The 26731-nt window shown below is 41.4% G+C and overlaps 1 protein-coding gene across 1 annotated transcript in view; it reads left to right on the top strand.

Annotated features, from left to right (window-relative positions):
- Positions 1-26731, top strand: part of LOC139767166 (propionyl-CoA carboxylase alpha chain, mitochondrial-like) — a 140371-nt gene that overhangs the window by 17599 nt on the left and 96041 nt on the right. Inside the window, exons 4-5 of the mRNA XM_071696198.1 lie at positions 2256-2424; positions 16677-16915. Of these exons, the coding sequence (XP_071552299.1) occupies positions 2256-2424; positions 16677-16915 (408 nt within the window). The remainder of the gene's footprint in view (positions 1-2255; positions 2425-16676; positions 16916-26731) is intronic.

Below are 26731 nucleotides of genomic sequence, written 5' to 3'. Positions count from 1 at the left end.
TCAAACTGTTAAGGGGCTACAGCTCTTTAGCAGAAGGCTGTTAATCATCAGGTCATTGTGGTTGGTCACTATGGGAATGGCTGAAAATGAGTTCAGATTAGTACTGGTGTGTAATGGCTCTTAGACCTCATTGTGGAGTGTGAGTGACATAAGTAACCATGTGGATTGATAAACAAATGAGGGCAGCATGGGTGGCCAGCTGTGATCCTGATGCATGTTGTGGGTGGAGGGCCTTATAAGAAAGGTAATAAGGTGGCGAGTAAGGGCAGGCAGTTGAATGTACATACAAAGTCACAGTTAGTGATGGATATCTGACCATCTAGTGATTAACTGAATGTTAATCAGATAAGCTTCCAGTGTATTATATCCATGTTATTCACCACTTATGTGTTTGTGTATGAAAAAAGAGTTGAGTGTGAAGCCAGGTTCAAGAGAAGGAGAGATAATTTCTTTGCATTGTGCTCATTGAGCAGGACCAGGCCAGCACAATGGTATACTCTCAGTATTTTCTCTTACTTTTCCATATCAGTCTATCATTTCAAGAAGACTTTTTTTTTACACACTATGATCTTGCGTTGCCATACTTGCTCTTTCCCTGTTAAAAGATAGCTCAGCAATATAGCACTGGGGAACAGTTTGAAACCTTTACCTCAGCAAGATTTATACCTGCTGAAAATAACCAAAACATGGAGCAGTTTGATAGAACATATAGTTAGAGCACCAGGCACTGATACTTTTAAAAGTAAATTAGACAGATTTTAGGAGGATCAGTAATTTTCATACGAGGATTTTAGATAAAAATATTACAATCATACAAGTTGAGACAAATATTGCCTTTGATGATCTAGAGACTAGTGAAGATGAACCCATGGGAGCTACTAACAGAAAGACTCGTTAAGGTTTGCAAAGCAATAATTCTTTTGCATTGGAGCTGTATCATTAGCAGGTCAGGTATTGGTTCTTGATATAGAGAAAATAGATTCCTCTTTCTATCATTGATTCACCAGCATAGCATGGCAAACATCTGGGAATTTCTGTCCATCATAGCCATTGTTTATCTATCATCCATCTGTCACCTGTGATCAGGAGTCACATCTTGGTTTAGTGAAGGTGCATATGATATGACAGCAACAGTCTGGTCAAGTGCATCAAAGTGTGTACTTCATAAGAATATTTCCTGGCAGCTAAAAAACTGAATTTACAAGTCCCACAACCCTAGTTTTGATTTTATTTATGTCCCTTGTAAGAAGGTTTGATGGAGAGCAAAGATGGCTCCTAACTTGAAGATATCACCTTTAATCATGGTACTTTCTACAAGATTTCACCTTTGATCATGGTACTTTCTTCATTTGTTTGCCAGCATATGAAAATTTAGATATGAGACTTTTAATTCTAGTTTGGATTTTGCATGAATTATGACCCTGATAAAAGTTTAATTTGGAATTCAACATGATATGACATGAAATTTTAACTTTTGGGCATGGAATTTAATACAGCTGTTTTTGATACTTCTTGAGTAATATTTCTGTCCTTTCTTATTCCACTCCCAATAACTAGGCTGCAATGCAGGCATTTTCTTTTTTGTTCCATTTTGAGAAGTAAGGTGTTTTGTGTGGATGATTTTTATTTCTTAAGATTCAATGGATAGCATACTGAAGGACAGTAAACAGATTTCTCGATTATTTTCTTTTTTCTTTGTTTAGAAATAGAGTAGTACATCCAGCTTTCCTGACTCTTCTCATATGTTTCCTCTGAACTGTGAATCGTACAGGGTCGATTGTTTACTCTTAAAATGATGGATTCATGGTAGTGCTCTTAGTCCAGTTGTAGAGGCTACTGATGTGTCTTTCAGTTGAGATTACCATTGTCATTTATAGATTATTGAGTTTTTTTTGAAGTTCCTGTTGTACTGTAACCAGTGGATGCTCTCTGAAATGTAAAACACCTGTTTCTAGTTACACTGGTATGACACAGAGATGAGTGTCTTGTTAGTACAACATTTGACACCAATCATTGAAGCATGGTAATCAGGGAGATTACATCACTCCCAAGCACATTCCATTTAGAAAATTTTGGGATTTTTTTTTCAAGATGATATATTATTCTAAAATTATGCCAAATGCTGTGGAATTTTGTCATTCTATTTTCTTGTGGTAGATGAACATCCACTCATAGAGGATGTTTACTGTTGATATGAAGCAGCATTGTATGAGCTTGCTAATACTGATATGCTTTTGATAACTTTCTTTCCTTAGGCTGTTCATCCAGGCTATGGTTTCCTCAGTGAAAATGCAGAATTTGTACAGAAGTTGGAGACTTCAGGCATTTCCTTCATTGGTCCAAATGCTGATGCTATCACTGGAATGGGTGATAAGCTAGAATCAAAGAGACTTGCAATGGCAGCAGGTGTTAACACTATTCCAGGTACAGTGGTTTTATGAAGAGTTTTGGCATTTTCTCCTTTTTTCTGTGTTATATAGCAGATTCAATTTGATTGTTCCTTTGAGAATTGTCATGACACTTACCATATGCTTGGAACCCATGTTTCTTCAAACACATTTTTTCTCATGATTCATATATTCGGACTTTACAAGAACCAAGTTTATTGATGAGCCATCTGCTTTTACTGCTCAACTTTCTTTTATTTTGTCTTCATACCTGTTTGCCATTTTCCAGTTGTGAGGTAGCACCAAGAACAGATGTAGAAAGGCCTCATTTGCTTAAATCCATTCTTTAGCTGTCGTGTTTAATACACTGAAACCATGCTCCCCTGTCTACAATGAGACCCCACAGATCTTTCCAGATGCTTCTTATACCTAGGTTCAGTCCATTGATTGCACATTGCCCCTGTTTACTACAGTGTTCCAAGTCACTCTCTCCTGTGTATGCTTTTTATCCTCTTACATGTTCAGGCTCTGAACTCTCAAAATCTTTTCCTCCATCATTCAATCTCCAGTTTGGTCTCCCCTTTCTCCTTATCCCTTCCAATTTTGACACATATATCATCTCGTCGATCTCTCTTCATATTTTTAAACCATCTTCATCTCTTTCTACCATACTCTTCACATTGACACACCTCTCTCTCACCATATTGTTACTTTCTCAGTCAACCTTTCTCACATCTCACCATTTCATTACTTTCTCCATCTCCCCTTCTCACTCCACATATTATCCTCATACATTTGATTTCCATCACATGCATCGTCTTCTGTACATTCTCATGTGTAGCCCATGCCTTGCATTTGTACAACATTGCTAAAACTACTACACCTTTAAACGTACTCATGTTTGCCCTTCCAGATAGTGACCTCTCCTTCCACACACATTCCTCAGTGTTCCAGAACCTTCACCCCCTCACTCATCCTACGACTCACTGCTTCCATGGTTGCATTTGCTGCCATGACTACTCCCAGGTATCTAAAATGCCTCACTCCATCCAGTCAAACTCACACTTCAACTAACATGTCACTCTTCACTGTTAAACCAAAGAACCTTGCTTTTATTCACATTTACTCTCAAATTCCTCCTTTCACACACTCTCCCACTCAGACACCAACTTTTGCATTTTCTCACTCGAATCTGCCACCAGTGCATTGTCATCAGGAAACAACAGCTGATTCATTTCCCAGGTCCCCCTCTCTCCAGGATCCTTGCATTTACCTCCTCACCATCCTTTCTATAAACAAATTAACAACCTTGATGACATCACACACCCCTGCCATAGACCCACCTTCACATTAACTTGCTTCTTATAGCTAACCTCCCACTCCATATATTCATAACACTTTCCACAAAGCATCAGTCGACCCTGTCATATGCTTTCTCCAGATCCATAATTGCCACATACAGATCCTTCTGTTTTTGTTAAGTAATTCTTGCTCATATTCTTCTATGCAAAGACCTGATCCAAACATTTTCCATCACTCCTGAAACCACATTGTTCCATCCTAATCAAATGTATTCCTCTATGTAAAGACCTGATCCAAATATCCTCCATTACTCCAGAAACCATATTGTTTCATCCCAATCTGATGCTCAGTGCCTTTCACCACCTTTTCAATCATGACTCCCATACAACGTTTTGGTTACACTCAAAAAAACAGTTTTATACTGAGCTAAAATTTGCAGTGATCTGGATCCACTTTGTCTTCAGATTCTTTTAATACTGAACATGTGAGGATGCTGAAGAAAACAAGGTAAACATGTGTTAGAAAAGAATGGTATGTGGGTATTTCAGTAACTCATGAGAAGCAAGGCCTGTTAGTGCTGATAACATATGGTCCTTATTTATATAGTATGATAATGTGTATGATTTTAATGATTCATTAGTATCTTCTTAAGATTAAAACTATAAACCTTTAAACCTTGTTTGATTACTGTACCAGTAAGAGAATGATAATGAAAACTTAAAACAATGACTGTAATATACAGTTCATTCACTTAATATGTAACATATACACAGAAGGGAGTAGCAGTAGCAGACAGGAGCTCCCAAGCCACTCTCATCTTTCATCCAAGATTCAGATGGGCAGTAGTTTCTTCAGGCTTATTGTGCAAGGGAAGGGTAAAGATTCTAGAGGGTTCTTTTTTTTTTTTTTTTTATACTTTGTCGCTGTCTCCCGCGTTTGCGAGGTAGCGCAAGGAAACAGACGAAAGAAATGGCCCAGCCCCCCCCATACACATGTACATACACACGTCCACACACGCAAATATACATACCTACACAGCTTTCCTTGGTTTACCCCGGACGCTTCACATGCCTTGATTCAATCCACTGACAACACGTCAACCCCTGTATACCACATCGCTCCAATTCACTCTATTCCTTGCCCTCCTTTCACCCTCCTGCATGTTCAGGCCCCGATCACACAAAATCCTTTTCACTCCATCTTTCCACCTCCAATTTGGTCTCCCTCTTCTCCTCGTTCCCTCCACCTCTGACACATATATCCTCTTGGTCAATCTTTCCTCACTCATTCTCTCCATGTGCCCAAACCATTTCAAAACACCCTCTTCTGCTCTCTCAACCACGCTCTTTTTATTTCCACACATCTCTCTTACCCTTACGTTACTTACTCGATCAAACCACCTCACACCACACATTGTCCTCAGACATCTCATTTCCAGCACATCCATCCTCCTGCGCACAACTCTATCCATAGCCCACGTCTCGCAACCATACAACATTGTTGGAACTACTATTCCTTCAAACATACCCATTTTTGCTTTCCGGGATAATGTTCTCGACTTCCACACATTTTTCAAGGCTCCCAAAATTTTTGCCCCCTCCCCCACCCTATGATCCACTTCCGCTTCCATGGTTCCATCCGCTGACAGATCCACTCCCAGATATCTAAAACACTTCACTTCCTCCAGTTTTTCTCCATTCAAACTCACCTCCCAATTGACTTGACCCTCAACCCTACTGTACCTAATAACCTTGCTCTTATTCACATTTACTCTTAACTTTCTTCTTCCACACACTTTACCAAACTCCGTCACCAGCTTCTGCAGTTTCTCACATGAATCCGCCACCAGCGCTGTATCATCAGCGAACAACAACTGACTCACTTCCCAAGCTCTCTCATCCCCAACAGACTTCATACTTGCCCCTCTTTCCAAGACTCTTGCATTTACCTCCCTAACAACCCCATCCATAAACAAATTAAACAACCATGGAGACATCACACACCCCTGCCGCAAACCTACATTCACTGAGAACCAATCACTTTCCTCTCTTCCTACACGTACACATGCCTTACATCCTCGATAAAAACTTTTCACTGCTTCTAACAACTTGCCTCCCACACCATATATTCTTAATACCTTCCACAGAGCATCTCTATCAACTCTATCATATGCCTTCTCCAGATCCATAAATGCTACATACAAATCCATTTGCTTTTCTAAGTATTTCTCACATACATTCTTCAAAGCAAACACCTGATCCACACATCCTCTACCACTTCTGAAACCACACTGCTCTTCCCCAATCTGATGCTCTGTACATGCCTTCACCCTCTCAATCAATACCCTCCCATATAATTTACCAGGAATACTCAACAAACTTATACCTCTGTAATTTGAGCACTCACTCTTATCCCCTTTGCCTTTGTACAATGGCACTATGCACGCATTCCGCCAATCCTCAGGCACCTCGCCATGAGTCATACATACATTAAATAACCTTACCAACCAGTCAACAATACAGTCACCCCCTTTTTTAATAAATTCCACTGCAATACCATCCAAACCTGCTGCCTTGCCGGCTTTCATCTTCCGCAAAGCTTTTACTACCTCTTCTCTGTTTACCAAATCATTTTCCCTAACCCTCTCACTTTGCACACCACCTCGACCAAAACACCCTATATCTGCCACTCTGTCATCAGACACATTCAACAAACCTTCAAAATACTCATTCCATCTCCTTCTCACATCACCACTACTTGTTATCACCTCCCCATTTACGCCCTTCACTGAAGTTCCCATTTGCTCCCTTGTCTTACGCACCCTATTTACCTCCTTCCAGAACATCTTTTTATTCTCCCTAAAATTTACTGATAGTCTCTCACCCCAACTCTCATTTGCCCTTTTTTTCACCTCTTGCACCTTTCTCTTGACCTCCTGTCTCTTTCTTTTATACTTCTCCCACTCAATTGCATTTTTTCCCTGCAAAAATCGTCCAAATGCCTCTCTCTTCTCTTTCACTAATACTCTTACTTCTTCATCCCACCACTCACTACCCTTTCTAAACAGCCCACCTCCCACTCTTCTCATGCCACAAGCATCTTTTGCGCAATCCATCACTGATTCCCTAAATACATCCCATTCCTCCCCCACTCCCCTTACTTCCATTGTTCTCACCTTTTTCCATTTTTCCTTTTATGTATATTTTTTTTTTATGTCATTCACTGTGGCAAATCGAGGTTTAATGAGAGCACTTTTTGTAAGAGGATAAGAATTCATACTGATCTGTTGATAAGATATGGCAAAGACAATATGCTAAAATTTTGGGGGTCTTTTTTGTGAGATTATATTAACTAGAAAATTATGTAAATAATTTGGATTAAATGAATAAGGAAGTTTATGGAGTAGAAAATCTGTGTTGATGGGTGGTGAATGTGAACATGAAAAGCTTGGGACAGGGTGGTATGCAGAATTAGTCTTGGTGAGAGGAGGCATTGAAAACCTTATATGAGGTGTGGCAAAGCAGCCAGATTCGATGGGATTCCAGATGAGTTTCTCAAGAAAGGGGGTTGAAATTGTTTTTGATTGGTTAATGAAGATTTTCAGCTTGTGAATGGAATTAGGAAATGGAGCTAGGTAGTCACTGTTGTAGAAGGTTTTGTAATGTGTGTATAGAAGGAAAAGAAACAGTGGTGCCTTTCGTGTAAATGCAGAGGGAAAGTTATGAAAAAAGAAAGATGTAAGTAAATCAAAGATGTTAGATAGCTAAAGACCTTAGGGATGAACTGTTGGAATATGTATTTTAGAGGTAGTGCAAGGAAACAGCCCCAAATACTCATGTATATACATAAACGCCCACATGCACACATACGTACATATACATACACAGACACATACATATATACACATGTACATATCCATACTTGCTGCCTTCATCCATTCCTGTTGCCACCCCGCCACACATGAAATAGCATCCCCCCCTCCCCCTCCAGCGAGGCAGTGCTAGGAACAGACAAAAAAGGCCACATTCGTTCACACTCAGTCTCTAGTTTTCATGTGTAATGCATTGAAACCACAACTCCCTTTCCACATTCAGGCCCCACACACCTTTCCATGGTTTACCCCAGACGATTCACATGCCCTGGTTCAATCCATTGACAGCACATCCACCCCGGTATACTACATCGTTCCAATTCACTCTATTCCTTGCACGCCTTTCACCCTATCCTTCTACCTCCAGTTTGGTCTTCCGCTTCTCCTTCTTCCCTCCACCTTTGACACATATATCCTCTTTGTCAATCTTTCCTTACTCATTCTTTCCATGTGTCCAAACCATTTCAACACACTCACTTCTGCTCTCTCAACTACACTCTTTTTAGAACCGCACATATCTCTTACCCTTTCATTACTTACTCGATCAAACCACCTCACACCATATTGTCCTCAAACATTTCATTTCCAACACATCCACCCTCCTCTGCACAACCCAATCTAAAGCCCATGCCTTGCAACCATATAACATTGTTGGAACCATTATTCCTTTAATTTTTATTTTTTTTTATTTTTGCTTAGTCGCTGTCTCCCGCGTTAGCGAGGTAGCGCAAGGAAACAGACGAAAGAATGGCCCAACCCACCCACATACACATGTATATACCTACACGTCCACACACGCAAATATACATACCTATACATCTCAATGTACACATATATATACACACACAGACATATACATAATTCATACTGTCTGCCTTTATTTATTCCCATCACCACCTCGCCACACATGGAATAACAACCCCCTCCCCCCTCTTGTGTGCGAGGTAGCGCTAGGAAAAGACAACAAAGGCCCCATTCGTTCACACTCAGTCTCTAGCTGTCATGTAATAATGCACCGAAACCACAGCTCCCTTTCCACATCCAGACCCCACAGAACTTTCCATGGTTTACCCCAGATGCTTCACATGCCCTGGTTCAGTCCATTGACAGTACGTCGACCCCGGTATACCACATCGTTCCAAGTCACTCTATTCCTTGCTCGCCTTTCACCCTCCTGCATGTTCAGGCTCCGATCACTCAAAATCTTTTTCACCCCATCTTTCCACCTCCAATTTGGTCTCCCACTTCTCCTCGTTCCCTCCACCTCTGACACATATATCCTTTTGGTCAATCTTTAAGTGTACCCATTTTTGTTCTCCGAGGTAACGTTCTTGCCTTCCACACATTCTTCAACGCTCCCAGAACCTTCGCTCCCTCCCCCACCCTGTGGCTTACTTCTGCTTCCATGGCTCCATCCGCTGCCAAGTCCACTCCCAGATATCTAAAACACTTCACTTCCTCCAGTTTTTCTCCATTCAAACTTACCTCCTAATTAACTTGTCCCTCAACCCTACTGTACCTAATAACCTTGCTCTTATTCACATTTACTCTTAACTTTCTTCTTTCACACACTTTACCAAACTCAGTCACCAACTTTTGCAGTTTCTTAACCGAATCAGCCACCAGCGTTGTATCATCAGCGAACAACAACTGACTCACATCCCAAACCTTCACATTCAGAACAGACTGCATACTTGCCCCTCTCTCCAAAACTCTTGCACCTCCCTAACCACCCCATCTATAAGCAAACAACCATGGAGACATCACGCAACCCTGCCACAAACTGACATTCACTGGGAACCAGTCACTTTTCTCTCCTCCTACTCATACACATGCCTCACATCCTTTGTAAAAACTTTTCACTGCTTCTAGCAACTTACCTCCCACACCATATACTCTTAAAACCTTCCACAAATCATCTCAATCCACCCTATCATGTGCCTTCTCCTGGTCTGTTTTTCTAAGTATTTCTCGCATACATTCTTCAAAGCAAACACCTGATCCACACATCCTCTACCACTGCTGAAACCACACTGCTCTTCCCCAATCTGATGCTCTGTACATGCCTTTACCCTCTCAGTCAATACCCTCCCATATAATTTCCCAGGAATACTCAACAGACTTATGCCTCTGTAATTTGAATGCTCACCTTTATCCCCTTTGCCTTTGTACAATGACACTATGCATGCTTTCTGCCAATCCTCAGGCACTTCACCATGATCCATACATACATTGAATATTCTTACCAACCAATCAACAACACAGTCACCCCTTTTTTCATGCATTCCACTGCAATACCATCCAATCCCGCTGGCTTGCTGGCTTTCATCTTCCTTAAAGCTTTCACTACCCCTTCTCTGTTCACCAAATCATTCTCCCTGACCCTCTCACTTCACAGAACACCCTGACCAAAACACCCTATATCTGCCACTCTATCATATCATCAAACACATTCAACAAACCTTCAAAATAATCATTTCTTCTCACTTCATCAATACTTGTTATTACCACCCCATTTGCCCCCTTCATCGATGTACCCATTTGATCTCTTGTCTTATGCACTTAATTTACCTCCTTCCAAAACATCTTCTTATCCTCCCTAAAATTTAATGATACTCTCTCACGCCAACTCTCATTTGCCCTCTTTTTCACCTCTTGCACCTTTCTCTTGACTTCCTGCTGCTTTCTTTTATACATCTCCCAGTCATTTGCACTACTTCCCTGTAAAAATCGTCCAAATGCCTCTCTCTTCTCTTTCACTAAGAATCTTACTTCATCATCCCACCATTCACTACCCTTTCTAATCTACCCACCTTGCACTTTTCTCATGACACATGCATCTTTTGCGCAAGCCATCACTGCTTCCCTAAATACATCCCATTCCCTCTCGTTCCCCTCATGTTATATGCTCTCACCTTTTGCCATTCTGCACTCAATCTCTCTTGGTACTTCCACACACATGTCTCCTTTTCAAGCTCACTTACTCTCACCACTCTCTTCTCCCCAACATTCTCTCTTCTTTTTTGAAAACCTTTACAAATCTTCACCTTCGCCTCCACAAGATTGTGATCAGACATCTTTCCAGCTGCCCCTCTCAGCATATTAACATCTAAAAGTCTCTCTTTTACGTGCTATGAATTAACACATAATCCAATAATGCCCTCTGGCCATCTCTCCTACTCGCATACATATACTTATATATATCTCTCTTTTTAAACCAGGTATTCCCAATCACCAGTCCTTTTTCAGCACAGAAATCCACAAGCTGTTCACCATTTCCATTTATAACACTGAACACCCCATGTACGTCAATTATACCCTCAGCTGCCTCATTACTCAGCTTTGCATTGAAATCACCGATCACTATAACCTGGTCTCATGCATCAAAGCTGCTAACACACTCACTCAGCTGCTCCCAAAACACTTGCTTCTCATGATCTTTCTTTTCATGACCAATTGCATAGGTACCAATAATCACCCATACCTCTCCTTCCACTTTCAGTTTTACCACTACCATACTTTCTTACACTCTATCACATATTCTCACAACTCCTGCTTCAGGAGTAGTGCTACTCCTTCCTTTGCTCTTGTCCTCTCACTAACCCCTCACTTTGCTCCTAAGACATTCCCAAACCAGTCTTCCCCTTTACCCTTGAGCTTCATATCACTCAAGAGCCAAAACATCCAGGTTCCTTTCTTCAAACATACTACTTATCTCTCCTTTTTTCTCATCTTGGTTACATCCACATACATTTAGACACCCCAGTCTGAGCCTTCGAGGAGGATGAGCACTCCCTGCATGACTCCTTCTGTTTCCCCTTATAGAAATTTAGATACAAGGAGGGGGGGAGGGGTTTTTCCAAAACACTCCCCCCCCCCCCACCTTTAGTTGCTTTCTTCAACATGTGGGGAGTACGTGGGAAGTATTCTTTCTCTCCTATCCCTAGTGATATCTCCCCTATCCCTAGGGATCAAGTCTTACATGTTTGAATAACAGATCAGCTCTTACGTGTTCAAACAACAGATCAGCTCATGTGTTCAAACATCCTGATTAACAGTGGCCTGTGTGAACAGTGAGCCCGTGGGAACATTCTCTGTGATGCATCTAAGTATATGTAACTCATAGTAAAATGATAATAACAACTAGCTAATGAAAAATTAATGATATTTGTGCGCGAGTCTTACATAAGCATGGGTTGTGGGCGGAGTGCACCATGGATCATGGGGGGGAGTGCACCTTGGGTCATGGGAGGAGTGCACCATGTTCTGGTAAGCGGGTCAGTCTCACAGTTATCACTGTTGTGTGCGGATCTGCTCTACTTGTGCGATTTGGCTGTACCTGCTAATGTGACTTTCCTACAACTTCCTGTATTTGTGTTTGTGAATATATTATTCAAACTTTCAGCATCATTATCTCTTACCCCAGAACCAGCAGGTAAGTTTAAGGGAACCTCTCTGACCTTGAAAAAGAAGCTAGAAATCTCTGTGTGCTGATGCTGTTGAGGGAGCATCAGTATGGTAGAAAGTGCACCAAAACTTAAGTTAGTGTTGGTGAGCAAAGTGTAGATCATAGGTGGAGCATGCCACATTCCCACCATTGTCGTGTGCAGATCTGTGCTGCTTGTGTGATTTGCGTTTACCTGCTAATGTGATCTTCCTTCAATCTCATGTGTTCGTGTTTGTTAATATGGCATCCAAAAGTCCAACAACATTTTCTACCCTAGAACTAGCATTTAACAGAATCTGCAGTTGGCAACATGAAGAATGCAGGAAACATTTGAAGTACTGTGGTCCATTCAACTCCTCTGTCTACCAAGGTAACCACAAGGGTTGGGAATCCACTTGTGAATAAAATGCTATTGATGTAGAGAGCATGAGACAAAGAAGGTAACCTTCAGATCAGGTGTAAAGCTCTCTGAGGATTTATGAGTACCTACATAAAGAAGATAATGTAGCTGACTGAGAGCCATTAGAATGGTTAGAAAAGCTTATTTGATATCAGAAGCATCATAACTTGAAGGTAATGGGAGAATCTGCCATTGCTGTATGCAATTTCTTTTTGTATAAGGTTTTCACAGAACATATCCCCAGTATATAGCAAGGGATGGGCAATTTCTGAATTTATTGATGAAATAAAAAAAACTTGAAGTTGGAGAAAAATGTAGCTTAGACATTGAAGCTTATTGACACAGTGGTGAAATTGATGAGAACTGCTATTGACGTTTGTGTGAATAAATTGTACATTTCCTTTTCCATAGCCAGAGGTTGAACCATTATGTGACATTCATTTTTTTTTCATTCATTTCAAGCTAAAAGTTTGTTTCTAAATTGTTCTTACATTTTTCATATGTATATATATGTATGTGTGTGTGTGTGTGTGTATGTGCATATGTGTGTGTGTGTGTGTGTGTGTGTGTATATGTATATATATATGTATATTATCCCTGGGGATAGGGGTGAAAGAATACTTCCCACGTATTCCTCGCGTGTCGTAGAAAGCGACTAGAGGGGACGGGAGCGGGGGGCCGGAAATCCTCCCCTCCTTGTATTAACTTTCTAAAATGGGAAACAGAAGAAGGAGTCACGCGGGGAGTGATCATCCTCCTCGAAGGCTCAGAGTGGGGTGCCTAAATGTGTGTGGATGTAACCAAGATGTGAAAAAAGGAGAGATAGGTAGTATGTTTGAGGAAAGGAACCTGGATGTTTTGGCTCTGAGTGAAACGAAGCTCAAGGGTAAAGGGGAAGAGTGGTTTGGAAATGTCTGGGGAGTGAAGTCAGGGGTTAGTGAGAGGACAAGAGCAAGGGAAGGAGTAGCAATACTCCTGAAACAGGAGTTGTGGGAGTATGTGATAGAATGTAAGAAAGTAAATTCTCGATTAATATGGGTAAAATTGAAAGTTGATGGAGAGAGGTGGGTGATTATTGGTGCATATGCACCTGGGCATGAGAAGAAAGATCATGAGAGGCAAGTGTTTTGGGAGCAGCTAAATGAGTGTGTTAGCGGTTTTGATGCACGAGACCGGGTTATAGTGATGGGTGATTTGAATGCAAAGGTGAGTAATGTGGCAGTTGAGGGAATAATTGGTATGCATGGGGTGTTCAGTGTTGTAAATGGAAATGGTGAAGAGCTTGTAGATTTATGTGCTGAAAAAGGACTGATGATTGGGAATACCTGGTTTAAAAAGCGAGATATACATAAGTATACTTATGTAAGTAGGAGAGATGGCCAGAGAGCGTTATTGGATTACGTGTTAATTGACAGGCGTGCGAAAGAGAGACTTTTGGATGTTAATGTGCTGAGAGGTGCAACTGGAGGGATGTCTGATCATTATCTTGTGGAGGCTAAGGTGAAGATTAGTATGGGTTTTCAGAAAAGAGGAGTGAATGTTGGGGTGAAGAAGGTGGTGAGAGTAAGTGAGCTTGGGAAGGAGACCTGTGTGGGGAAGTACCAGGAGAGACTGTGTACAGAATGGAAAAAGGTGAGAACAATGGAAGTAAGGGGAGTCGGGGAGGAATGGGATGTATTTAGGGAATCAGTGATGGATTGCGCAAAAGATGCTTGTGGCATGAGAAGAGTGGGAGGTGGGCTGTTTAGAAAGGGTAGTGAGTGGTGGGATGAAGAAGTAAGAGTATTAGTGAAAGAGAAGAGAGAGGCATTTGGACGATTTTTGCAGGGAAAAAATGCAATTGAGTGGGAGAAGTATAAAAGAAAGAGACAGGAGGTCAAGAGAAAGGTGCAAGAGGTGAAAAAAAGGGCAAATGAGAGTTGGGGTGAGAGACTATCAGTAAATTTTAGGGAGAATAAAAAGATGTTCTGGAAGGAGGTAAATAGGGTGCGTAAGACAAGGGAGCAAATGGGAACTTCAGTGAAGGGCGTAAATGGGGAGGTGATAACAAGTAGCGGTGATGTGAGAAGGAGATGGAATGAGTATTTTGAAGGTTTGTTGAATGTGTCTGATGACAGAGTGGCAGATATAGGGTGTTTTGGTCGAGGTGGTGTGCAAAGTGAGAGGGTTAGGGAAAATGATTTGGTAAACAGAGAAGAGGTAGTAAAAGCTTTGCGGAAGATGAAAGCCGGCAAGGCAGCAGGTTTGGATGGTATTGCAGTGGAATTTATTAAGAAAGGGGGTGACTGTATTGTTGACTGGTTGGTAAGGTTATTTAATGTATGTATGACTCATGGTGAGGTGCCTGAGGATTGGCGGAATGCGTGCATAGTGCCATTGTACAAAGGCAAAGGGGATAAGAGTGAGTGCTCAAATTACAGAGGTATAAGTTTGTTGAGTATTCCTGGTAAATTATATGGGAGGGTATTGATTGAGAGGGTGAAGGCATGTACAGAGCATCAGATTGGGGAAGAGCAGTGCGGTTTCAGAAGTGGTAGAGGATGTGTGGATCAGGTGTTTGCTTTGAAGAATGTATGTGAGAAATACTTAGAAAAGCAAATGGATTTGTATGTAGCATTTATGGATCTGGAGAAGGCATATGATAGAGTTGATAGAGATGCTCTGTGGAAGGTATTAAGAATATATGGTGTGGGAGGCAAGTTGTTAGAAGCAGTGAAAAGTTTTTATCGAGGATGTAAGGCATGTGTACGTGTAGGAAGAGAGGAAAGTGATTGGTTCTCAGTGAATGTAGGTTTGCGGCAGGGGTGTGTGATGTCTCCATGGTTGTTTAATTTGTTTATGGATGGGGTTGTAAGGGAGGTAAATGCAAGAGTCTGGAAAGAGGGGCAAGTATGAAGTCTGTTGGGGATGAGAGAGCTTGGGAAGTGAGTCAGTTGTTGTTCGCTGATGATACAGCGCTGGTGGCTGATTCATGTGAGAAACTGCAGAAGCTGGTGACTGAGTTTGGTAAAGTGTTTGGAAGAAGAAAGTTAAGAGTAAATGTGAATAAGAGCAAGGTTATTAGGTACAGTAGGGTTGAGGGTCAAGTCAATTGGGAGGTGAGTTTGAATGGAGAAAAACTGGAGGAAGTGAAGTGTTTTAGATATCTGGGAGTGGATCTGGCAGCGGATGGAACCATGGAAGCGGAAGTGGATCATAGGGTGGGGGAGGGGGCGAAAATTCTGGGGGCCTTGAAGAATGCGTGGAAGTCGAGAACATTATCTCGGAAAGGAAAAATGGGTATGTTTGAAGGAATAGTAGTTCCAACAATGTTGTATGGTTGCGAGGCGTGGGCTATGGATAGAGTTGTGCGCAGGAGGATGGATGTGCTGGAAATGAGATGTTTGAGGACAATGTGTGGTGTGAGGTGGTTTGATCGAGTGAGTAACGTAAGGGTAAGAGAGATGTGTGGAAATAATAAGAGCGTGGTTGAGAGAGCAGAAGAGGGTGTTTTGAAGTGGTTTGGGCACATGGAGAGGATGAGTGAGGAATGATTGACCAAGAGGATATATGTGTCGGAGGTGGAGGGAGCAAGAAGAAGAGGGAGACCAAATTGGAGGTGGAAAGATGGAGTGAAAAAGATTTTGTGTGATCGGGGCCTGAACATGCAGGAGGGTGAAAGGAGGGCAAGGAATAGAGTGAATTGGAGCGATGTGGTATACCGGGGTTGACGTGCTGTCAGTGGATTGAATCAAGGCATGTGAAGCGTCTGGGGTAAACCATGGAAAGCTGTGTAGGTATGTATATTTGCGTGTGTGGACGTGTGTATATACATGTGTATGGGGGGGGGTTGGGCCATTTCTTTCGTCTGTTTCCTTGCGCTACCTCGCAAACGCGGGAGACAGCGACAAAGTATAAAAAAAAAAAAAAAACTATGATTGTTATCCGAAATAGCCAATTTCCCCAAGCATTTCAGATAACATAGGTTTAAATAGATATTTACATGTTAGGAAAAATAATTTCACTTTCCAAAGAGATTTGATGCTTTCACACCCAAAACATTGTCGGCAGTGTCTAATTCTCAGACGTCTTCTGTTTCTTGGTGTCTTTTGCTGTACTATACTGTCTATATAAAGAATGAGTGTGGCAAACCAAATATAATAATTGTCTTACATTTGTCTGCTGTTTGTAAAGCCAGGCTTCATTTGCATATTTTTGATACGTTATATGTTTTGCATATTTCATTTTTATTGATGGATATGAAAATTGTATAATCATTTTCCTTTTAAGGATTTGATGGCATAGTGAAGGATGCTGAAGATTGTGTTCGTATTAGCAATGACATTGGGTATCCAGTCATGATCAAAGCCTCGGCTGGAGGGGGTGGCAAAGGAATGAGGATTGCCTGGAATGATGAAGAAGCTAGAGAGGGCTTCAAGTTATCAACACAAGAAGCTGCATCAAGCTTTGGAGATGACAGAATTCTGGTTGAAAAATTTGTGGACAATCCCAGACACATAGAAATTCAGGTAAGAATATAACTTTAGTCCCAACCTTACTGAAAAAATTTGCAGGGCCTCAGTTTTTTGCCCCAACTCTGAACCTTTCAGTTCTTATCACTGCCTTTCATGATTTTGGATCAAACCTGTCATCAGCCAGTAAGTTACACCTCTGGTCTGATTCTACTGACCTAGTGCTCCCAGCCTCTCAGAACTCACAATTCCATGGGATTGCTTTAGAGTCAGACATTTTATACAGCTTTTGATCATGGATCATTATCCTTTTCTTGTTTTCCTTTTATGTATCTTTCCTCTGTATATCTCTCCACTTGTACATTACCTTTGAGATAATGTAGAGGAAGATGAAGTAACTTTTAAAAAGTTCACCCTGAAGAATGTTTGCCCATTTATTTATTTACAATTACCCTAGACCAATTTCTGTGAATGAGCTCTGATGTTACCCAAGACATTTCTGAAGGCTCTTTCAGCCTAAGGCTCCAATACTTGCAATAGTAGAAAAATATAGACTCCTTAGGAGTGTGAAGTTCTTTGATATGCCTGTGGTATAGGCATGCCACAGGGGGCTTTTTACTTGAGGTGTAACCACAAGGAGAGACTTCTGTAAATGTTTATAATGGTATTTTTTTTCAAATCCCTTTAAACTATAAGTGACAAGTTCCCAAGAGTCCAAGTAACAGTGCTTCTGTCAAAAAGAGGGTCTGTGAGAATGTTAAGTGCTAAAATGATCTTCAAATTATTCAGGGCATCTTGATGAAATAGTGCCTCAGCCAGTTAACGGATTTGTGCCTGTAGAAAAAAGAAATTGTTCAGTTGTCCTTGGAGAGATATGTTAAGAGACAAACTATAGATAAAGAGCAATTAGTTATGGCCCTTCATCTGCATCCTGTAACTCTGCCGTACCCTCCCATCCACATGTCATCACATGTAGTCTTTAACCCTTCAACCAACTCACATATAAATAATTCTTAAGCACTATATTAGAGTGTTGGAAGGAGAGAGAGAAAAACATTTTGAATGCCTGGAGCCTGAACATGCAGGAGAGTGGGATATAGTGAATTGGAGTGATATGGTATACAGGGTGTGAATTGCTGTCAGTGGACTGAACCAGGGCATGTGATGCAGCCATGAAAAAACCACAGAAAGGTCTGTGGGGCCTGTTTGTTTGTTTTGATGCATTATACATGACAGCTAGAGATTGCCTTTAGGCAATGAGAACTTTCTTCATCTGATCCTGGCTCTACCTCATTAATGTGGGAAGCAGCTGTTTCCTCTGTGATGGGGTAGCAACAGGAATGGATAAAGGCAAGTATGAATATGTACATGTTTATATATATATGTATATGTCTGTGTATGTATATTTATGTATATGTTCGTGTATGGGCATTTATGCATATATATGTGTATGAGTGGATGGGCCATTCTTCGTGTGTTTCCTGCTGACACGGGAAACAGCAATTATAATATCAATAATATATATTTTCATTACTATTGTTATACTTAATTGCTGTTTCCTGCGTCCACGAGGTAATGCAAGGACACAGACGAGGAATGGCCCAACCACTCATATACATGTATGTATACATAATGCCCATACATGCACATAAACATACATTTACATTCCAACATATACATACACAGACATATATACATATTCATACTTGCTGCCTTCATCCACTCCTGTCACCACACCATGACACAGGAAATAGCACCCCCCCCCCACACACACTCCACCGAAGTAACGCCAGGAAAAGTCAAAAAGGCCACATTCGTTCACACTCAGTCTCTAGCTGTCATGTGTAATGCAACAAAACCACAGCTCCCTTTCCACATTCAGGCCCTGCACACCTTTCCATGATTTACCCCAGACACTTCACATGCCCTGGTTCAATCCATTTATAGCACATCGACCCCGGTATACCACAGTGTTCCAGTTCACTCTATTCATTACACTCCTTTCACCCTCCTGTATGTTCAGGCCGTGATCATTCAAAACTTTTTCACTCCATCCTTCCACCTCCAATTTGGTCTCCCTTTTCTCCTTCTTCCCTCCACCTCTGACACATATATCCACTTTATCAACCTTTCCTCACTCATTCTCTCCATGTGTCCAAACCATTTCAACACACTCTCCTCTACTCTCTCGACCACACATTTTTTGATTACCACACATCTCTCTTACCCATACAATACTTAATCAAGCCACTTCACAGCACATACTGTCCTCAAACATTTAATTTCCAACACATCCACCCTCCTCCGCACAAGCCTATCTCTAGCCCATGCCTCGCAACCATATAACATTGTTGGAACCACTATTCCTTCGAACATACCCATTTCTGCTCTCCGAGATAATGTTCTAGCCTTCCACACAATCTTCAACACTCCCAGAACCTTCGGCCTCTCCCCCACCCTGTGACTCACTTCCACTACCATGGTTCCGTCCACTGCTAAGTCTACTCGCAGATATCTAAAACACTTCTCTTTCTCCAGTTTTTCTCCATTCAAATTTAACTCCCAATTAACTTGTCCCTCAACCCTACTGAACCTAATAACCTTGCTTATATCCTTACCAACCAATCAACAACATAGTCACCCCCTCTTTTTAATAGATATAAATTCAAAGATGAGTAATGTGGCAGTTGAGGGTATAATTGCTGTTCATAGGGTATTCAGTGTTGTGAATGGAAATGATGAAAGGCTTTTGGATTTGTGTGCTGAAAAAAGACTGGTGACTGGGAATACCTGATTTAAAGAAAGAGATATACATAAGTATACGTATATGAGTCAGAGAGATGGTCAAGGGGCATTATTGGAATACTTGTTAATTGATAGGCATGTAAAAGAGAGACTATTGGATGTTAATGTGCTGCAAGGGGCAACTGGAGATATGTCTGATCACTATCTTGTGGAGGTGAAGGTGAAGATTTCAGAGGTTTTCAAAAAAGAAGAGAAAATGTTGGAGAGAAGAGAGTGGTGAGAATAAGTGAGCTTGGAAAGGAGACTTATATGAGGAAGTACTAGGAGAGATTGAGTGTAGAATAGCAAAAGGTGAGAACAAATGACATGAGGGGAGTGGATGAGGAGTGGGATGTAGTTAGAGAAGCATTGATGACAAGTGCAAGAGATGCATGTGGCATGAGAAAGGTGGTATGTAGGCAGATTAGAAAGAATAGTGAGTGGTGTGAGATGAAGAAGTAAAGTTGTTAGTGAAAGACAAAAGAGGACGTTTTGACGATGCTTACAAGGAAGGAGTGCAGATGACTTGGAGATGTGTAAAAGAAAGTGGCAATAGGTCAAGAGAAAGGTGCAAGGGTTGAAAAAGAGGGCAAATGAGAGCTGTGGTGAGAGAGTATCATTAAACTTGAGGGAGAATAAGATGTTTTGGAAGGAGGTGAATAATATGCGTTAAGACAAGAGAACAAATGGGAACATTGGTGAAGGGAGCAAGGGGGTAAGTAATAACAGGTAGTGATGGAGTGAGTATTTTGAAGTTTTGTCGAATGTATTTGATGACAGAGTTGCAAATGTAGGATGTTTTGGTCAGGGTGGTGAGCAAAGTGAGAGGATCAGGGAGAATGGTTTAGTTAAGAGAAAAGAGGAGTGAAAGCTTTGTGGAAGATGAAATCTGGCAAGGTGGTGGGGTTGGATGGTATTGCAGTGGAATTTATTAAGAAAGGGGGTGACTGTGCTGTTGATTGGTTGGTAAGGATATTCAGTTTACGTATGGATCATGGTGAAGTGCCTGAGGATTGGCAGAATACATGCAGTGTGCTGTTGTATAAAGGCGAAGGGGATAAAGGTGAATGTTGAAACTACAGAGGCATAAGTTTGTTGAGTATTCCTGCGAAATTATATGGGAGGGTATTGATTGAGACAGTGAAGGCATGTACAGAGCATCAGATTGGGGAAGCACAGTGTGGTTTCAAAAGTGGTAGAGGATGTGTGGATTAGATGTTTGCTTTGAAGAATATTTATTTATTTTATCATACATAATCGCTGCTTCCCGCATCAGCAAGGTAGTGCTAGGAAACAGACAAAGAATGGTCCATCCACACTCATGCACATATATATACATAAATGCCCAAACATGCACATATACATACATATACGTATCGACATATACACACACATACATACACATATACAGACATATATGTATATACACATGCACATATTCATACTTGCTTGCCTTTATCCATTCCCGGTGCCACCGTGCCACACAGGAAACAGCATTACCACCTCCTGCAACGGCAAGGTAGTGCCAGGAAACATACGAAGAAAGGCCACATCCGCTCACATCCACTCTTTAGCTGTCATGTTCAATGCACCGAAATGCAGCTCCCTGTCCACATCCAGGCCCCACATGCCTTTCTGTGGTTTATCCCAGACGTTTCACATGCCCTGGTTCAGTCCATTGGTAGCATGTCGACCCTGGTATACCACATTGTTCTGATTTATGCTATTCCATGCACGCCTTTCATCCTCCTGCATGTTCAGGCCCTGATCGCTCAAAATCTTTTTCACTCCATCCTTCCACTTCCAGTTTGGTCTCTTGTTTCTTGTTCCCTCCGCTTCTGACACATATATCTTCTTTGTCAAACTTTCCTCACTCATTTTTCCCATATTCCCAAACCATTTCAACATACCCTCTTCTGGTCTCTCAGCCAGGAGCTAGGATAGAACACGTCTTTGATATTTTGATGACAGTCTCAAACAATCCCGAGGATGTGATTTTTGTTTTTTAGGTGGGGATGAACAGTGCATTTAATGGGAGATTGGAAGAAATATTAGCCAGGTATAGGGAACTTATTAGCAAGTTTAAGGAAAGTCATGGGAAGCATATAATGTTGGGATTGCTGCCAAGGTATGTTGTCGATTTCTGTACCCTTAGTAGAATGCTGGGGATAGCGGAAGTATCGAAGCTTTCTGTAGGGAGGAGGTTAGTGTGTTTAGTATTGATCTGTGGGACCATTTTAGTCATGGTAGATCTCTGTACACTAGGGATGGTTTTCTTTTAAATGGAATAGGGAAAGCCTGCCTTGGTAGAGTATTAGATGAGAACATTAGGCCTTTTTTCCAATAGAGATATACTACTCAGGAGAGCAAATCACAGTCGAGCTAGCGAAGGAAATAGGAAAATGGGGGAAGGTGAGGAGGTAGCTGTGGGAGGTGGCTCAGTGCGGGGGGGAATGTGAGTGTGAAAAGGATCTGAGGAACAAGGCATCCAGTTTGATCCCTATAAGGATAGCATTAGAGGATGGATGGGACCTTGGCAGTAGGGATCCTTGTGGATTAGTGGTAAACTCTCAGGCAGAGGAATTAGCAAAGAAAGGTCATGTAGGGTCAGTTGGGAACAACTTGGGCTGTATAAGCAGTGGGTTAGCACAGCTACGGGCTAACTCTCAGGTAACTTTCATGAGCAAGACTGGTAGGGTCCAGTGTGGGAGGGTCAGAGTAAAGCAACAAACCCAGAACAGATGGAGAACCATCTCTCTCCCACTGCTGGACACTCAGACATTGATAGTGATGATACAAACACGCATATTGACAGTAAAGAAAAAGCAAATTCAGTCTAAGCATCACCTATAAGGAAAGTAAGTTCAATATACACAAATGCCTGGAGCATCATTACAGAAAAACTGAACAATATTGCAATCTCAGAAACATGGGTTAAACTTTGAGAATACACTCTTAATCACCGAGTTAGCAATACCCAGGCACAAACTATTTATGAAAGATTGCTTATACAGGGTAGGTGGTGGAGTTTTGATCAGTGTTAACAATCTAAGTGTTATTAAGATAAGCAAAGTAGCCACACACACTTTCGACTCTCTTTATATTGACGTTATTGACAAGTTCAGAAGTAAAGTATGTCTCGGCATTATTTACAAACCTCCTAAGCAAAAAGAAGGCGATAAGATGCTATACAGTGAAATCAAAACTACAGTAGACAGTAAAGAGGTTATTAGGTTATTAAAATAGGAGACTTCAGCAGTCCAAACATAAATTGAAACACATTAACAGGTGACTGAGAGGGAATGAGACTAATGGAACTGATTGAAGACGCTTTCCTTGAACAGTCAATTGGAAAACCAACTCGAGGTAAAAACATTCTTAATCTTGTCCTCACCAGTGATGCAATCAACTCTTCTGAAGTAGGCGAGAGTTTGTCAAACAGTAATCACAGTTGGATTAGATTAAAGATAAATGTAGATTTTGAAATGAATGACAACAAACTCTTGATCCCATATTACAGGCGAGCAAATTTTGAAAACATTGGACATGAAATTTGTAGTACCACTTGGAGAAAACTTCTTGATCTTCACCCTGCAGAGGATATGACGAATAATTTTAAAAACACACAACTCAAGATTGAAAATAAACATATTCCATGAATCACAAAGAGAACTTGCAATATTTGAAAACCATCATGGATGAATAGGAGAATAGAAGGACTAATTTGCCAAAAGAAGAAAACATATGAGAAATTCAAATTAATGGGAACCAATGAAAATCACCAGGAATTAATCATAATCCAAAGAGTGTGTAAGAAGGACAGTAAAAGAAGGAATTGGACCATTACAAAATGAACATGACACACTTACTACTGATGACAAGGAAATGGCTATCATACTAAATTATTCTTTTAACTTTGTATTCACAGTTGAAGAAACATCTCAAATACTGCAACCAGTGAAAATGTTTCAGGGATCTGATAAAGAAGAGTTGAAGGTTAGAGAAATAAAGAACTCTGAAGTACATACCTTAATACCTGGACCATTTAAATCCTAACAAATGCAACAGCCCCAATAACTTAGCTCTAAGATTTTTAAAGGAGGTCTGGAGACAGCTGATATACCGCACATCAAAAATATTCAACAAATCTCTATCAGATGGTCAGGTGTCAACTGACTGGAAGCTAGCAATGTTTATATGTATTTACTTATCATACTTTGTTGCTGTCTCCCTCGTTAGAGAGGTAGCACAAGGAAACGGACGAAAGAATGGCCCAACCCACTCACATACACGTATATACATAAATGCCCACACACAAACATATACATACCTATACATTTCAATGTATACATACATATACATATTTTATTATTATTATTATTTTGCTTTGTCGCTGTCTCCCGCGTTTGCAAGGTAGCGCAAGGAAACAGACGAAAGAAATGGCCCAACCCACCCCCATACACATGTATATACATACACGTCCACACACGCAAATATGCATACCTATACATCTCAATGTACACATATATATTCACACACAGACATATACATATATACACATGTACATAATTCATACTGTCTGCCCTGATTTATTCCCGTCGCCACCCCGCCACACATGAAGTAACAACCCCCTCCCCCCTCATGTGTGCGAGGTAGCGCTAGGAAAAGACGACAAAGGCCACATTTGTTCACACTCAGTCTCTAGCTATCATGTATAATGCACTGAAACCATAGCTCCCTTTCCACATCCAGGCCCCTCAGAACTTTCCCTGGTTTGTTTACCCCAGATGCTTTACATGCCCTGATTCAATCCATTGACAGCACGTCGACCCGGTATACCACATCGTTCCAATTCACTCTATTCCTTGTACGCCTTTCACCCTCCTGCATGTTCAGGCCGCGATCCCTCAAAATCTTTTATAACTCCATCTTTCCACCTCCAATTTGGTCTACCACTTATCCTCATTCCCTCCACCTCTGACACATGTATCCTCTTGGTCAATCTTTCCTCACTCATTCTCTCCATGTGACCAAACCATTTCAAAACACCCTCTTCTGCTCTCTCAACCACACACTTTTTATTACCACACATCTCTCTTACCCTTTCATTACTTACTCGATCAAACCACCTCACACCACATACTGTCCTCAAACATCTCATTTCCAGCACACCCACTCTCCTCCTCACAATTCTATCTACAGCCCACGCTTCGCAACCATATATCATTGTTGGAACCACTATTCCTTCAAAAAACCCATTTTTGCTTTCCAAGATAACGTTCTCGACTTCCACACATTCTTCAATGCTTCCAGAACTTTCGCCCCTTCCCCCACCCAATGATTCACTTCCGCTTCCATGATTCCATCCGCTGCCAAATCCACTCCCAGATATCTAAAACACTTCACTTCCTCCAGTTTTTCTCCATTCAAACTTACCTCCCAAATTACTTGTCCCTCAACCCTACTGTACCCAGTAACCTTGCTTTTATTTACATTTACTCTCAACTTTCTTCTTTCACACACTTTACCAAACTCAGTCACCAGCTTCTGCAGTTTCTCACCCGAATCAGCCACCAGTGCTGTATCATTAGCGAACAACAACTGACTCACTTTCCAAGCTCTCTCATCCACAACAGACTGCATACTTGCCCCTCTTTCCAAAACTCTTGCATTCACCTCCTTAACAACCCCATCCATAAACAAATTAAACAACCATGGAGACATCACGCACCCCTGCTGCAAACCTACATTCAGTGAGAACCAATCACTTTCCTCTCTTCCTACACGAACACATGCCTTACATCCTCGATAAAAACTTTTCACTGCTTCTAACAACTTGCCTCCCACACCATATATTCTTAATACCTTCCACAGAGCACCTCTATCAATTCTAACATATGCCTTCTCCGGATCTATAAATGCTACATACATATCCATTTGCTTTTCTAAGTTTTTTTTTTTTTTTTTTTTATACTTTGTCGCTGTCTCCCGCGTTTGCGAGGTAGCGCAAGGAAACAGACGAAAGAAATGGCCCAACCCCCCCCCCCATACACATGTACATACACACGTCCACACACGCAAATATACATACCTACACAGCTTTCCATGGTTTACCCCAGACGCTTCACATGCCTTGATTCACTCCACTGACAGCACGTCAACCCCTGTATACCACATCGCTCCAATTCACTCTATTCCTTGCCCTCCTTACACCCTCCTGCATGTTCAGGCCCCGATCACACAAAATCTTTTTCACTCCATCTTTCCACCTCCAATTTGGTCTCCCTCTTCTCCTCGTTCCCTCCACCTCCGACACATATATCCTCTTGGTCAATCTTTCCTCACTCATTCTCTCCATGTGACCAAACCATTTCAAAACACCCTCTTCTGCTCTCTCAACCACGCTCTTTTTATTTCCACACATCTCTCTTACCCTTACGTTACTTACTCGATCAAACCACCTCACACCACACATTGTCCTCAAACATCTCATTTCCAGCACATCCATCCTCCTGCGCACAACTCTATCCATAGCCCACGCCTCGCAACCATACAACATTGTTGGAACCACTATTCCTTCAAACATACCCATTTTTGCTTTCCGAGATACTGTTCTCGACTTCCACACATTTTTCAAGGCTCCCAAAATTTTCGCCCCCTCCCCCACCCTATGATCCACTTCCGCTTCCATGGTTCCATCCGCTGACAGATCCACTCCCAGATATCTAAAACACTTCACTTCCTCCAGTTTTTCTCCATTCAAACTCACCTCCCAATTGACTTGACCCTCAACCCTACTGTACCTAATAACCTTGCTCTTATTCACATTTACTCTTAACTTTCTTCTTCCACACACTTTACCAAAACTCAGTCACCAGCTTCTGCAGTTTCTCACATGAATCAGCCACCAGCGCTGTATCATCAGCGAACAACAACTGACTCACTTCCCAAGCTCTCTCATCCCCAACAGACTTCATACTTGCCCCTCTTTCCAGGACTCTTGCATTTACCTCCCTAACAACCCCATCCATAAACAAATTAAACAACCATGGAGACATCACACACCCCTGCCGCAAACCTACATTCACT

This window comes from Panulirus ornatus, chromosome 4, assembly GCF_036320965.1.
Source record: "Panulirus ornatus isolate Po-2019 chromosome 4, ASM3632096v1, whole genome shotgun sequence".
NCBI lineage: Eukaryota > Metazoa > Arthropoda > Malacostraca > Decapoda > Palinuridae > Panulirus > Panulirus ornatus.
This window is presented reverse-complemented; position numbering and strand designations above follow the sequence as displayed.